This window comes from Hipposideros armiger, unplaced genomic scaffold, assembly GCF_001890085.2.
Source record: "Hipposideros armiger isolate ML-2016 unplaced genomic scaffold, ASM189008v1 scaffold_12, whole genome shotgun sequence".
Lineage (NCBI taxonomy): Eukaryota > Metazoa > Chordata > Mammalia > Chiroptera > Hipposideridae > Hipposideros > Hipposideros armiger.
In genome coordinates this window covers 1666048-1682911 of record NW_017731362.1, presented here as the reverse complement: position 1 = coordinate 1682911, position 16864 = coordinate 1666048, and the positions used below count along the sequence as shown (strand labels likewise).

The window sequence follows — 16864 nt, the reverse complement described above, 5'->3', positions numbered from 1 at the left end:
GTGTGTGTGTGTGTGTGTGTGTGTGTGAGAGAGAGAGAGAGAGAGAGAGGAGAGAGAGAGACTATCAGCTCAGGCCTTCAGTGAGGGTTTGGAAAAACAGCAACTTCTTAGCCCTAAGGGTGAATGAGATCAGCAAAGGAGCAACCCAGAAGGAAGAGGGCTGAGGGTGTCAGGGCGTGGGAGAAGTCATAGGAGACAGTGAAGAGCCTGAGGAGCAGTCAGCGGAAGGGAGGAAAACCCGGCGATGAGCAGCACCTGAGGAGGAGGAGCAAGAGCAAGTTTCTCTGGGAAAAGACCCCTGGAGTATGTCATGCTGCAAAGGAGTTAAGGAGAATAGAGGTGGAAAATGCCATTTAGTCCTGCAATTAACAGGCCATTGGTCAGCTTGGGGAGCACAATGCCAGTGGACAGACCCCAGGGATGAGGAGGGCATAGCCAACTGGAAGTGAAGGCAGAGGAGTCCGGGCTTCATGCTAATCCTGAATGTCCCCACTGTCTCCTTGATTCACTTTTCGCATGAGTGCATTCAAGTCAGGGCAGCTACCACCTTTTTCCATCTTGGCGAGGACCCTTGAGTGAACTCCTCATTTTATAAAAGGCCTTCCTTTTCTTTTTTTTGGTAGAAAAGGTAAATTCCAGTAAGAATGTTTTGAATTTACTTAGTGACTAATACAGCCTAACCCTTTAATTGCCATAAATAAGGAAATCTCTTCATTTCTTACTGCAAATGTGCAGCAGTTCAGGAAGGTTTAAATACTTTCTCTGAATCTAGTCTAAGAAGCCCCGGTTTATCTGAATTACCTGGATATAGGAAGACCATGGTTCTGAGTCAGTGAAGAAAGTTTAAAAAAAAGACTGTACAACCAATTTAAAATAACCCATTTATTTGGATTTATGTTTATGGTTATAAAATACACACACTACTGTCGTGATTACATTAGCCAACGGTGGACTCACTGCTGGCTTGTTTCTTCAGGCTGGTTTCTTCCTAAGGGATGGTGAACGCCATGCATTGATCCCACAGCACTCTCTGGTGGTTAATCTGAGAAGCTGCACTTTTGAATGTCTTGTTTTCTAGTAACAAAAACAAAAAAACAAACAAAACAACAACAACAAAAACTGGTCCATTAGAAACAAATATAAAACAGTAAAGAAGGGCCCGTTATCCTCTAAGAATAGTCTCAGCTCCTTGCTCATGACTATCTCATTAGGACCCCAAATGTAAAAGACAGAAGAATATAAATCTAAGATTCTTTTAAATCCTACTTAGTGTAGTACCTAATACCCAAGGAAAGAACTGTGGGTGTATGTAGCTCCAAGGTAGAATACAAAGAACCCAGATCCCCATCTGATTCCACACATAGAGATTAAAGCTCAGGCCTCCATGCAAAGTTATATCACTGGAAAATCACATTCTTTTCTGGGAATTGGCACTTTTTATATACTTGTCTTTCTTCTTCCCATTAACTAAAGATTGGATAATTCTTAGCCAAACTGGCTGCTTCTCTGAGCATTTGGAAGTGTGTTTAACACTGGGAAATGGGCATATTTGAATGTGATTTAAAGCCTGTGTCTCTTCTGGTCCATGACCAACTTAAAAAATAGCCAAGACCATTTTCATGGAGCAGCATGGAGTGGCAACAAGAACACTATCAAAATGTGTGTGTTCCCTGAAGGTGGTGAGGCTGCACAGGACTTCTGCCCAGGGTCACCTTTTTGCCCAGTGTTCTTTCTTTCATGGAGATAGGCGCCACGGTTTTTTCCTCCCTTTCTTTTCAAAAATGTAATATGGCAGTAACAAGGCTATCCAAAGTAAAGCAGAAATTTATGTTGGTTGCATCAGCCCAGGAACAGGACCAAAACATCAAAGTATCAGACTCGGAAAAGTTAAGAAAATCAAACATTTTCGAAGTATGTGAGAAGTGGTAGAGGGCAGCTGTGGGTTTGGTTGATTCATTCATTCCTGCCCGCCCTTGCACCTTGCCCTGTTCCTAAGAGAGTTTAAACTGCTGCCACAGAGGAAGGATAGGATAACTATAAAGCAAGAAGGGACTTCAAAGATCATCTAGTGCCCTGTCGTGGCAGGTGAGGTCCTTGCTGTAGAGTGACTTATTTGGGGTCCCAGAGATTGTGGCATAATGAAAACTTCAACTTGGATCTTTGGATCTGAAACTTTTCACAGATTTCTTTTAAACATCCTTGTTCTTTCATCCCTCTCATGGGAGGCACATTTTAGTTCTCTCTCTCTCTCTCTCTCTCTCTCTCTCTCTCTCTCTCTCTCGTTTATTTATTTAAGAATTTTCTGCCTCTTTTTCACTGTCTTTATCTCTAGATAGCTCTTTGATCCTAAGAAAAAATAAAATTACAAAAATTGTCATCTCTATTTTGATGTGATTTCTGGTCTTTATTTTTAATTGGAGCAGGAATTTATGAGATGAAAAACAAAACAATTCAAACGAATTACCATTTTTGATCATAATGTAACACAACTTCTTTTGGCTTAACTGGAGGGTACTTCTCCAATGGCACTTTGTAGGTTTAAAGATATGAGGCCTGACCAGGAAGGAGGAGACTATTTCCACAAATGCCCCAAGCAATCGTTCATATCACTCAGTGGCTGTAAGCACCTGCCCCACTACGAGAGCTCACTGCAGTTCTCATTTCAGTAAAATTGAAGATAATTTCTCACAGTAGAATTATTGATGTGATTCAGGGAAATCAGTATTTATTCATTCAAAACACATCTTAAAAAAACCTTATATGCATCGTTCACTGTCTGAAGCTACTGTAGAGAAAAAGAAGGGTCAATATAAAATGTCAGTCTAAAGATAGACCAAACATTTTCTTTCTGTAGAAAGGGTGTCAATTTATAGATATTCTTAAATGGGTTTTCAAAACTGTAATTAGCTCCTTGTCTATTTCAGGACCCAAGTTGCTTCATTAAAGGGACAACTTTATAAGAAATGATGAATAACTCTTGGAGATTTGACACATGTAGCTTTGTTTGATTTAGTAATACCCCCACCCCCATTCCTTCCAAAAGTATTCAATGATGTAAATCCTTTACATAAACATCAAGCTAATCTGAAATGACAATAATCTGATATTCCTTGAGCTGATTATCAACATAAGGCTAAGAAGCAACATTGTAGGTTCTACTATCACCTGGTGTTACAGGCTCTGCAAATTCGATCAGATGTGAATGAATGAATTGCCTCTTACTTATAAATACAAAAATTTCCCAAGACAATACAAAGCATAAAATCATGATTCTAAGTCAACACAGTTAAATCATTCCATAAACACAGGCATCTCTCCTCGCCTCAGGTATCCCTTTTCGTAATGTGTTCCAGTATTGGTTTCACGGTTCCCAACACCCACGATGATTCCTTGCTATCTAATTTAATTCCCCATGCACTCACTTAAGCCTTTCTTACTTTCAGCGGACAGCTGACAGTTTTATTTGCTTGTTTTACAATATTCTTGTATATATTTAACTATTATAAAGCTTTTCCTCATCCCTCAGTTGTTCAGGCTATATAATATACATTTAAAAAAATTTCTCATGAGACATTGCCTCTCTCTTTGTCATCCTTCGCACTCTTTCGAAGCCATCTTTATGAAGCTTTGCATTCAAGTAAATCTGCATATTGCAAGGTCCTAAACATGACATCATACTTTAACTGAGGCAAGAACAATATTCCACATGGTGGGGAGATTAATTTGTAGTCCCTGAACACATACAGTCTCCTGGTTTTTGGTTTTTTTTTTGTTTTTGTTTTTGTTTTGTTTGGTCTCCAGTTTTTATGTACAGCTGCAAATGTGTTAATTCGTTTGTGATATTCTGTCAGCAGCCCCCTTCACAATTTATTTCTTTAATTTGAGAGTGAAAACTAGCCCTTCCCAGTAACTACTTCTCAGAGAAAGTGTCTAAGAAAAAATATTTATTATCTTCTGATGTCATCTTCATGAAATCTTGATTTTGAGACTTATTGAATATACTTCTTCTGTAGGGTTTCAAAGTCGGGTTACCGTGCCGTCACTGCTAGCTGCCAAAGACAGGGCAAACGGATGGTTAGAGGAGGGCTGTTCTAAAGCTCCTGTCTTCACTAGTAGCGCAGCCCCCATTTGTGGGGTGGTGGGGAGGTTTGGAAAGTTAGCATTTTTCAGTCTTCTGTAGCATACCATGCAAGGCAAAGAGGGAAAACCTCACCCTCCCTTCAGATGGCTGCCCTCGCATCTCCTGTATTGAATTTTAGAGCTAACAGTGAACATGAGTATAAGTCAAGATCAGTCTCCTTTTATTAAAAATATGGGCCCGAGATACCTGCCTTGAGACCAAAATTTGTAAGTGTGTTGAGATATTTAGATGTAAAATATGAGTGTTTCTTCTCTTTGAAGCCTAAGAAATATGAGGTATTGTTATGCCATTTCAGAGCCGATGAGAGTTTGTAAACCTACACCCTTTTATTTAATTACCAGTTCATGTTCTGGAAGTATTTTGACTTTATATAATCTTCTCTTACTGAAAACTTACGATAATTTTTTTGTATGTCCCTTTGTAGCCTGCCACATATTGGAATGCCGCAATGGAATGGCCCAAGACGTCATAAGTACCATTGGGCAGGCTTTTGAGCTCCGGTTTAAACAGTATTTGAAAAATCCTTCTTTGAATACTTCTTGTGAAAGGTCAGCTAATAGCTCTATAATTATTTGACTTACTCTATTTTGTTTAATTTTAAAATTAATATGGCATTTTAAAATTGACCAATGAAATTAGTAATTTTTTTCTTACAAATTGGCATGGTTTTAGTATAAACTAAGAGTCACATTTTTTATTTTTCTTCCATTCATATTTGTCCAGATATTTCTTCTTGTTTTGTAATAAAATTAAAGGAGACACTTAAAGGGAGAAGTGATCAGCCATGTTTCTCTGCTGTTATACAGAGCTATGAATTAATGAAGTAGTATCATAAAATAACAAACATCAACAAGTTTCTCAGATTTGTTTCAACCCCAAATCCCTTGCATATCGATTAAAAAAAAATCAAGAATGAAGAGCAGAATAGTAAGAATCAAATGTTTGTTGCAGGAATCCCTGTTAGTTTGCAGGTTTGCAATGTAAATAGACCAGCTCTAGTTAAAGTGTGGCAGGGGTGGAATACAATGTGACCCAAGGACCTGGTTGTTCTAAGGCACAGAAAGTCCGCAATGAAAGCTGAACCCTTTTAGGCCTGTCAGACCCACCTTGTGTGGAATGCAGTGGGAACCCTGGCTCACAGAATTCACACCTGAGAAACGAAACTCTTCTCAACTTTTAAATGCATTTCTCCCCCAAATTGGTAATTTTGTATATCAATAAACTCTAGGTTTGGATATCGCCCTTTATGAGGTGGTTTAGGATAAGGGTTACCAGAAAGCCTTGATGTTGAATTTTTCCCAGGATAGGACTTACATCTTAGTGCTGTCATTTTGTTGACATGTTATGAACCCACAGAAACTGTGTGTGTTGTCAATGGAATTGGTTCATTCCAAAAGGCCCTGATTTATTCTTTTTTCATAAGAAACTTTTACTAATTCCAATTTGGAAGAAAAGTACATTTGTTTTGGGTTTTTTTTTTTTTGCCCTGTTTCAATTTTAAAAACAATGCATGTTTACATAAATCTACCCACTTGCCACATGTGGTTCTAATATTTCTTTATGAATCCCATATACTCCTCCAGATTTGTGCAGACAAGATAGCTGCCATAGCTCTTTTATTTTTTTCATCTTGGTTTAATAAACTGGGCCAGGCCTTCTCCCAATGTCTAAATTTTTTTGAGCAAAACATTTATGAAATGATACAAAGCTGGAGATACCCAGGAAGACTTTGTATTTTTATATCTCACTGACAAAAATGCTTTATATTCAGGGAGTTCATATGTGTGTGTGTGTGTGTGTGTGTGTGTGTGTGTGTGTGTGTGTGTGTGTTCATGTTCATATATAGACACATACATAGTTCATATGTATATATATTTTTAATTACTGGAGGGGAGACACAAAAGCATCACCCTTGGCGCTCTTTGTTGGCTTACCCCACTTTAATTGTCTACAGAAATCTAAACAACTCAACCATCTGGTTGCTTCCATCCAGATGTTTGACATCACTTAAGCACATCTGTAAACTTAACAACATGCATGCAGAGTTTTTCAGGGTGATTTGCATGGTTCTGATCCCTCTGCATCCCCTACAGCATTTGAATTCCCGCCCAGCCTCTTGGGGATTCTTTTCTCCCTTACAGTGAGGTGCACACTGATGGCGCTGCCGAGGAGAGAGGAGATCACGAGTATTACAACGAAATACCGGGGAAGCAGCCACCCTTAGGTGGTGTTTCAGATGTGCGGATCAAAGTTCAAGCCACAGAACAAATGGCTTACTGCCCCATACGGTGTGAAAAGTTGTGCTATTTGGTAAGTAATGTTTTATTGTTATTGGAACTAGCCATCCGATGCTGTCCTTATGACCAGAGAGCTTAATTTGAGGGTTTCCAAATGCTAGTTTGGAGAAAGTATCATCTTCCTCAGTACACAGCCAGAGAGTGAATCATTGTCAGAGCCTGTAGTAGATCATTTTTCCTCCTAATCCCCCAGCCTCAGCCTAAGCCAATGACTTCACATCTCACTTCACTGGGAAGACTAGCAGTTTTCAACATGTTGTTTCAACTTCGCCCTTCCCATCTCCAAGTCTTCCTGTGTTCTCCTTGTTCTCTTCCTTAGTTACTGTCTCCATAGCTAATCTTTCCCCTGAGCTCCTGATCCCATCCCCTCCTACCAACTCTGTGCCCTTGTTCTGTCCATGACCTCTGAATCGATCTTTATTCTCTGGCTACCGGTCTTTCCCTTGTGTCTGCAAGTAAATTTAGACTCCTCCAGCTCAACAAATAATGTCCCATCTCCTTCTCATCTTCCCTTCACCCACAGATTTCTGGAAAAAAAAAACGCCTCTACCTCTGCGTTCACACCCACACTACATTTCTAAGATCTGAACTCTGCTTGACAATTTGCTGGAAGTTACTTTTACATTGGTCACCAGTGTTTATTGGGTCACCGATGGTTTAATTGCTAACTCTATTTCCTTCTTCAATATTTTGACTCTGTCTACATTTCATGCCTGTTGGCTGCCTCTTCTTTTCTTTTAGACTGTTAGCTTCTAAAACATGTCCATCATTTCATTCTGCATCTCTAGTTGCTGTTTTTCTTTCTTTTTTTCATGTTTTCCAAATTTTATTATGAATGTTTTCAAACATACAGGAAAGTTGAAGGAATTATACTGTGAACATTCCTATACTCATCATCTAGATTCTACAAGTAACATTCTATTGTATTTGCTCTGTCATCCTATGTAGTCATCTATCATCCATAAATCCATCTTATTTTTTATGTGTTTCGCAGTAGGTTGCATCTTTTCTTCTTATATTCTGTATCTTTGCACCCACTCCCCGGGGAACTCAAGCCCCTGCCTTACCACCATAAAAGCATTTTTCAATGCTCTGCCCTTGGGCCTGGTTTTGCACACATGCCACCTCTGTGTGCACTCCTCCAGCTTCTCTGCCATTACCTCACTCTCCAGCTGTAATGCCACAAGCATTACATTGCTTGTTTATATCAAGATTGAACTCAGCATTTTCTCCTTGACTCCAAAACAGACTCCCCTGCTGATTCATTCATGTTTATCAATAGCATTGCTACTCTTTCACTAATCTACAGAATTTGTTTTTCTCACTCTTTGGGTCCCATATCAGTTCAGTCTTTGAGACCTAGGATTCTATCATGAACATATCTTCTGAATCTACTTGACCTTTCCCATTACTATTGCTCCTTTCTAAGTTCTGGTCCTCACTTGCATAGATGATTCTGAAAGCCCTTTCCTTGTCTCGTTTCATTCCCTTAAACCCCCCTGCATGGTACTGCCAGATTAATCTTTCCAAAACACAGACACTGCCCTTCTCAAAGGTATTAATGGATCCCATTCCATTATTCAAGATTGCTATATGTAGAAAGGATAATTGAAACCCTTCGATAGCATGAGATTTTTAAGGATTGAAAAGTGAGCCTGGCACAAATCTCAGCACAGGTGGGCTCTAATCTGCCACTTCATGGTTAGACAGAAGTTTGCTAAATGGTTAATGTTTATACAAGTGTCCTGGAAATCACACTTTCTGGATGAGACTTGGATTGAGTCCTGGAAAGTGAACTCCTAAGCAGAAGCAGTAACCCTCAGGATATAGACCTTACAGTGGCAGCCGAGATGACCCCCACCCCAGTCAGACCTATCTCTGCAGTTCCAAAACAATGCACGATGAAAGGCGTTTACCCAGCCCACTCCAAATCTCAGTCTTTTGTTTTACCTGTCAGATACTTCCTATGTCGGAAAGTGAATGAAGTCTGCTATCTTCTGCTGGGGGTACCATTAATGTTTTGTTTGTTTTTTGAACGTTGATGAATGCACACTATGTTTGTAAATGTTTCACAATTTGTTGTTCATGCAGCCTGGAAACTCCAAGTGCAGCAGTGTATACGAGAACTGTTTGGAACAAAGCAGAGCAATAGGTAGGTACAGTTGCCGTCTGCACCTGTCACTCTCCTTATTCCTTTGAAATCATGTAGTCATGTGTGGCCCTTGCTCTTAAATACTTCATGGAACAGGCAGGTGTATATAACTAAACACGTAACACTTCAACTGCAGGCTTCCCACATTCTGAGAGGCCCAGAATGCCACCTGTGTGTCACTTGGAAGGCTCATGGTTCTCCCTCTACCGCGCTATTGTTCTACCTTATGGCATATTTCACTGCCTTGACATTATGAGAGCTCTCAATTGAAAGGTACTTTCTCTGCTCAAAACTCAAGGGAATTCCATCTCAAAGATCAGACAGTAGGCTAATGTGAAAATTAATGCTTGTCAAGTCCATTAGGATTAAGATAAAACCTATATTTCTGCTTGCCAAAGGGAACAAAAAGAAATCTGAAATGTGAGAGTCCCACTTAGGATTCCATCTACCCCATTGCTTGCCAGGGCATTAAATGTCTTATTACCGCTTGTGATAATTGATGTTGGGCACAGCTTTTCCACAGTGCAACATAGGACATCAACTATCAGATTGGAAATATATTTCCATAAAAACAAGTTATACTGCTAGGTAGTTATTTTATTCTGATAACTCGTTGAAAGTCTTTATTTCATTAGGAATTAAAGTTTTGCAGCTTTAGGTGGAGAGATAACTGGACAGTATAAATAATTCAGTGGAGGGTACAGTTGGATAACCACACTTAGGGACACAAATTAAATTAGCAGGAACTTGCCATCTAGGAGGTAGTCGTTTCCAAGGATACTGTTGTATGTCTTAGGGAATTATGCCAAAGTACTCTATTAATTTTATTATTTTATACAGTGAGGGAATATGAGGATTCATTTTTTAGGTACAGCTATGATTACCACCTTCCTCCAACCTGCAAAAATAATATGAGCAGTGAGCTAAGGCAGCATTTAAAATTCTTCAAAAGCGTGGCTCCTTTTCATAGAAATTAAAATTTCATGCCATTCTTTAAAGGTATTTAAAATTTCAAACTAATTGTTAATAATACAACTAAAACAAATTAAATTAGTGGTAAGTGTAAATGTCCTTTTAAAACTGTGCTCCCGACGAGCTATAATTCCTTCTTCCCTCCCTCCTTTCCCTTACTCTGTAAATCCCTAACTTAAGGATTTAATAGTCAGGAACATACTAAGTATGCCCTGTAGTATTGTAACTATTTTCTACCTGTGCTGAAGTTCACCTGGAAATAGCTCCATGCCCTGTTTTATCTTATTTTATATTCTTCATTTATTCAACAATTTGCTCAATGATTATTTATGAGGACCTCCTGTGGGTCAAGCACTGAGCTACAACATTGTTTCCTGAAAAAAGCAGGTTCTAACTTCCAGTGGGAACCAGAATGCTAGGAAGCCATTTTCCCCAGACCTCAGCCACTAAGCCCATGGAGGGACAGAAGGACTCAACCCCTGCTCCAGGGACCATGACAAGTAAAGTCCCTCCTATGGTGGCAGGAAGGACTTTCCTAACTCAGTGTTCTTTCATCCACAGACACCCAGAAATTAGGTGTTCCTATATTAGGGCCTGCCTGTGACTACTTGGGCATATGTTTAAAAAGGGATCTAAAATTCTTGACCAGTGAGCAAATTAATAGCAGTTGCTATTAATAGCAAGTAGACATTTTTATGGGTTTTCCCAGAGATTCATACGTAAGCATTTGAGAGACACCTATACAGATATTTTCAATGAGGTTTGACTTTTCCTCCCAAGACATTTATTTATTCAAATATTGACTTAAACCTTGAATTCCGGTGTATTATATGTACTGCAATAGGCTTCTGGTTGTTGAAGGAATTAATTGTATTTATTGCCAGATGTATAAAAGATTCCTATTCTTAATAATAAATTCCCTTATGGAAAAAATAATTAGCAAAATAGAATAATGTTTCCCAACCTTCAACTTAAAATGGAAATGTTGATATTTTTAATAAAAAAGATGTTAAATTCCCACAAACCCTAAGGGCTTGCACTTAAAAATGTTGGTACTTACAGTATCTGCACTGTGCATGTATTTATTTTCTCCCACAGATCTTCTCTTAGGCAGGTTGGATAGGTTCTCAGAGTAATACTTGGCACAAGAAATCTTGGAATGCGTAATGGCTGGCATGTGTGGTTGAGCTCTCATCAACACTTTATCCTAGAAAGATTTTAAATTTAGGTACAGGGTGAGATATCTTTTTTTTTTTTTTTAATTTAAGACGACATTGCTGACTTAAATATAATGGCGCATTTAAAAAAAAGGAATGGTAGTTTTCACGAGAGACTGGGTATAGACGTTGGTACTTTTGTGCAATCCTATGGGATGGTCAACTTGGTGTGGTCAGCTCATGTCAGTGTTGTATGAGGGGCAGACGAGTCAGTGCCCTGTGCTAAAGGTTGGCTCAGGGTCTTCAGAACATGGTGGGGTCAAATATGCTAAGAAAGGAAAATTGGGTAGACATTCAGTCATCTGTTCATTCAGCTGACAGACATTTTTCTTTCAAGCATCTGCTTTCTACCAGGCATTGAAGATGCAAAACACACACCGATAAAGGATTCTAGCCTCTCCTCAAGGACTTAAGCAATCTGTGGTCTCCAGGGGAAGACAGACAAGTAAACAGATACCTAGAGCTTGTCATGGAATGGCACCTTACCCAGCTTGGGGGAGGGAAGGACATAGGGAAAGGCTTCCTGAAGGAGGTGAATTCGGAGCAAAGTCTTAAAGGACCAATAGGAGTTAGGTGAAGAAAGGGATAGGATGGATATTGCAGCAAGAGTTAAGCATCATGTGCAGAGACCCAGCATCAGTGAATAAATACACAACTGAGCAGTGATAGGAACTATTCATTGAATGCCTACTATGAGGCAGGTGCTATGCTGAGTGAATGTCTCACCCACATTTTTTTCATTTAATCCTCACAACTGTATTTTAACCGAGACACCCCCATTTTACAGATATGAAAACTGACATTTAGAGAGGTTAAGAAATTTGCCCCAGGCCACACAAATAGCAAGGGGTACCACAGAGATCTGAACTCAGGTCCATGTTAATTTTGAAGCACACCCCTTACATTTTTTATCATATTCTACTTTCAGTTAACTTTTAGAAGCAGGTAGTCCTAAATAAATGATAATTCAATCATGTATAAGTTATATACACATACTAATATATTATGCATATATTATGAAACACAAAAATAGAAAATTTCAAAGATAGAGTTAATGATAAACATTTTTAAAAATCTTTTGCTAATTACAATGGCTGAGTACTATCATTAGATAATATTTCAAGGCCTGATATACATTTAGAACATTTAATGATAAAGAAAATTGGCACAAATCCACATTTCAAATCTTGTTAATTTTAACTCTTGGGAGGTCAAAGTTTGGATCTAATTAGGTCATGCTTGTTAATAAGCTCTAATGCCACTAAGGAGGAGCTTGTACTAAGAGTAAAAGAATAATTTCAATTCTTGATTTCTTTGCAGTGATCTTTTAGCCACTCCCATTTGTAAAAGTAAATTTAGTTTAAACTAGATAATATATTCATAAATCCACTTAACCAAGCCAATGGAAACAGCCATATGTTGCAAAATGCTGCAAATAAATGACATGCCTTGTCAACCCCTTCCTCTGCAGAAATCCCATTCCTTTCTCAGGATATCCCACACACAGAGAATGACATAGGACAAGATGACACGTAACACTGATAGACAAGGAGTAAAGAAGGAGCAGGTAGTAAGACTGTAGTCTTCTGACTGGGCTTCCTTTATTCGGTGTACTCTTAGATTTCCTTTTATGCATTATAAGAATCAAGCACTATTCACCATGATGTGAAATCCAGTATTTAGTTGGTCCTTTTTGGACCACATGGGAGGGACTTAATGACTGAAATAACAGAAGGACTGATATCTTATGGTAAGACAATGGGATGTCAGTGTCACTACTTCACGTGCAGCCTCCTGGTGATCTTGTAGCACATATGGTCAAAACTATAAATGTGTTTGTTTAAACAGAAAGGCCAAAATGTTCTATCCTGGCATTCCCAAGACAGGAACCATCTGGTTGGTACAAAGTACTTCATGCTATCAGGTAGTGAAATGTGGTGCTAATATCCATTCAACAACTGTTGATGTGATTTTATGTGCCAGGCATATGCTAGGAGCAGGAGTTTCAGCCATGAACAAGACAGGATCCTTGTCTAGATGTAGTACAAACATTAAAAACATAACATAAGCAATAGAACTTATTACTCTTGTGATACGGGCTTCAGAGGTGAGGTATAAATTGCTAGGAAAGCAGAGAGACTTAGTCTTGCCTGAGAAGGTCAGGGAAGATGCTCGAGAGAGTGATGTTTAAACTGACACCCAAAGGATGAGGATGATGGAGAAGGAGAGGCAGGACCACGTCAATCAGAGAAGATGGCCTTATGGTGGGGATTATACTGCAGGAAGGACGATGTGAGCCGGGGCAGACTGTGGAGGATGGGGGTACAGGTGACTAGGAGCAGGGGCTGGTTGAAGAGCTTTATCTGAAGAGCACTGGGAAGCAATGAAAGTAAACCTCTGAGAAATATGATCAGATTTTTAGTTTTAAAAAGACCATTTTGGCTGTATGTATAGAATTGCATGCATTGGGAGAGGACAGAATAAGGCGGAAGGAGGAGTCTGAGGGGTGAGTCCTTTCTGGTAAAAAACAGAATAAACATCAGCAGTTGGTGTGAGGCTGAGCTTGACAAAACAAAACTTGGGGCATAGAGAGAAGACAGACTTCCTGCTCTTAATAATTTTAAATCGAGTAATGAGTTTTTTGACAAGCAGTTTAAATAATGGTATTCAAGTTCCACAGGGCATGTGTGTTTTCTGTGTTCCTGTTTGGCAGCCCTGAGCCATGTGGTGTGCGGGTTTCTGCTGTCTGCCGCACAGTCAGCCCTCTTCCTCCCCCGGCTTGTCCTCTTGCAGGGATTTTCTTGCTCCTTTCCTGTCTTTTGTAGAAGCAATGAGTCAGCTGAGGGGTGGGCCAGGCAGGGGCAGGAAGGACAATGACAGGGAGCTTTCCTTCAAAGACCAGAGTTTATCTTGTTTTTACAAGTCAAATCTAAATGTCAATATTCAGTCCTTATATGGGATGGGGGTGGCTTTTCGCTTCCTATCAATTCTAGACTCAAACAGGATTTTATTTATTGTTTATAAAGCAAAAACATGATACGCTGATCATGACTAATCACTACAGGTAATGCCCAAGAGAGAGGGGTGCAGGCCCAGAGAGACACCTCATTAATGAAGCATACATGTCGAGTGGATCTCTTCGACGACCCCTGCTACATTAATACGCAGGCTCTTCAGAGTACACTTGGCTCTGCCCGAAATCAAAGCTCAGCTCACTCACTGGGAAGCCCGTGGCACTGTGAAAGTAAGTACCTGCTCACCGACTGTATTAGTTTCTCGTGGCTGCCATAACAAACTACCATAAACCCGGTGTCTTAAAACAAGAGGTTTATTGTTTTACAGCTCTGTAGGCCAGAAGCCCTTAATCAAGATGTCAGCTGGCGTGGTTCCTTCTGGAAGCTCTGGAAGAGAATCTCTTTCAAGCCTCTTTCCTAGTTGCTTGGCTTATAGACACATGACTGGAGTCTCTGCCTCAGTCTTCATATGGCTCTCGTGCCTGTGTCTCAAATCGCCCTCTCCTTCTTTCTCTTTTAGGACAACATTCTCTGAATTTAGGGCCCATCTAACTCCAGGAAGATCTCATCTTGAGATCTTGAATGACATCTGCAAAGACCTTTTTTTCCCCAAATTAGGTCACATTCGTAGATACTGGGTGTTGGGCCTTGAATCTCTCCTTTTAAGGTTACTTTTCAACTCACTGCACTCTCTCATTTTAAAGGTTATTTTCTTGGCCTTATTTTCAGGGAGCTAATCGGATTCTTTCTTATCTCAATCCCTCACTACAGTTAGTAACAAAAGTTTGTGGAGAGGTTATGGATTTCAAGATTTTGGGACTTTGATTTTGAATAATCTTTTCAAACACTGTAAATTGACTCCCAACTTTTGGATTCTGCTGTGTGCTCTTGCTGAAGGGAAGGGCTGTCAAAGACAGGAGATAATTTTGAATTTGTTTGTTTGCATGAGGAACAATGGCCGTGATTTTGGTTCTGTTTAATGATGGTGTTAATTTTATTCATTTCAAAACCCCTTAGTAAGTCATTTATCTATACAGCACTAAACTAAGATGGCTCCTTTCTTCAACCATATACTGTGAATAAAATACAGTAAGATTTTAATATTAAAATGCATCACTCTCCTGCCAAATTGCTTCCAGGGGGTAAATGCATAAACAGGAACATAAATAAATAAAAGAAAAATAAGCCAAAAGCCTACAGTAAACTAAAAAATAAATAAGAAAAAAATGCTTTTCATAAAATATTGACGCTTATTGGGTTCAGAAATTGGCTTGGTGTCAAATTTGATTCATTCCAAAGATGGAGAACCAGATGCTGAACAAGTCCTTTCACTGGCCCAGGAAGTCTTTCTAGACCTTCCAAGAGCAACTGTACAGCTAGCATGGCCAAACGGCAAGGTGAAATTTAAAAGGAGATATTGCTGAGCCTGGGCTTAACCAGATCACCTTAACTCTCTAGACTAAGAGACAGGGGTCTTCATTGCCAGCCAGGTGGCCCGGGGGCTATCTTCTTGCAAGCTTTCCAAGATCCCTCTTGGCTCCCAAACAATCCTGTTGGGTTCTCTGGGAAGCAGACACTGAGATGGGCTTGTCATGCGGGGAATTTATCGGGATCAGTATAAGGGAGAAGCAAGCAGGCTTGTGTAGAGGGAGAGACGGAACTACCATGCAGGCCTGACAAAGCCTCAGCCAAGCCTACAGACAGCATGTGGGCCTGTCAGAGTTGCCCCACATTGGGCCCAAAGGATTGGGCCTTTTAGCCCCACTTATCTCAGCCTTTGGATATGGGCCACATGAGGGCTTGCTGGAGAGCAGGGCAGCTCTCTGCAGCTGAGGCAGATCCTGAAGGGATGGTCAGCTGGAGGGTGGCTGCTGACACCTGGGGCACTTGGTCCTTCCTTGAAGGGGGATCTGTATAGTGCATCTCTGTGTCCACCACAGAGGGTGTCTTGTTCCATGGATGGCGGGATATGCCATGATCTCTGCAGTGAACTTCATTATGGAGTAGCCTTTGTGGATAAAGTAATGTTTGTTAGAGGGACAGCTTTTTTGAAAGAAAGTTTCTGGACCTCAGGCTTTAAAAGTAATTTTATAGGAGTGTACACTTGATAGTTTCCATTTTACGGACTTTTCAGAACAGGAACATATTATTAGAAATATGGCCCAAATTAGGTGATCTGATCTATTCCTTGATTCACAATTGCAGTTCCTTTATAATCAAGTCTTTAATGGTAAAAATCTTCATAATTCAAGCAAAGAAACTTTGCCTTTTGTCATAGACAATTTAATAATATGAAAAGGCAAAATTAATCCAACCTGCCATTGGTTGAAAGTCAGTGAGTCCTGCTGTATCCAAAATTGTAATGTCAAATGTATTTTCACTGACTCCAGACTTCTTTTGTCATCATTTTTTCTCCTCCCTGACCTAGTAGCAACATATTTGATAATTTAGGCCTCTAGTACGCTCTCATTTTTTATTTCCTATTAGGATTTAATGTACTATAGCCCTCCTGGGCTTCTTGCTACCCCCTCGAGGTTAATTTCAGCCTAGCATCACTCCCTCCAAAAATTTAAACCCAACTCCAAAAGTATAAATAATGTTGACTTAAGAAAATTAAGTAGCGTTAGAGTAGGGGTAACTTTGTACATACTTTTCTGCAAAGTATCTTAAATACTCATACACCTTTTAACCTTTCTCCCCTACTGTTTCCTCCTATTTCTTTCGTTTCTTCCTCAAAAATACTCTTTTGCTTCTTCAGGCATACTGAACCCCTCTTATTCAGGCAAAAGCTTACTGGTTAGTTTGGTAAAATAAAACAAGAATAAACCTAGAGACATGGACCTAACATCTCTCAAGCATGCCTTCGAGGCTTCTAAATTCATCATAGCACACCGCCAACATAGGAGGAGCTCAGACACAGCCTTTATTTTTGTCAAACATGGCAGAGGAAGTCAATGCTGCTACTGTCTAATTTTTGTATTAATTTATTATTAGCTTCAGTCTCAGCTGCCGTAACAAAGAAACGCTCTGAAATACCATAGTGTAAAAAGGACTGCACTTAATTTATTTTA

At 39.7% G+C, this 16864-nt stretch overlaps 1 protein-coding gene across 2 annotated transcripts in view; it reads left to right on the top strand.

Moving 5' to 3' along the window:
* Nucleotides 1-16864, top strand: part of SHC4 (SHC adaptor protein 4) — a 112830-nt gene that overhangs the window by 82091 nt on the left and 13875 nt on the right. For both annotated transcript variants that reach the window (XM_019664583.1, XM_019664590.1), the window contains exons 7-10: nt 4566-4689; nt 6283-6451; nt 8530-8590; nt 13844-14023. In XM_019664583.1, the coding sequence (XP_019520128.1) occupies nt 4566-4689; nt 6283-6451; nt 8530-8590; nt 13844-14023 (534 nt within the window). The remainder of the gene's footprint in view (nt 1-4565; nt 4690-6282; nt 6452-8529; nt 8591-13843; nt 14024-16864) is intronic.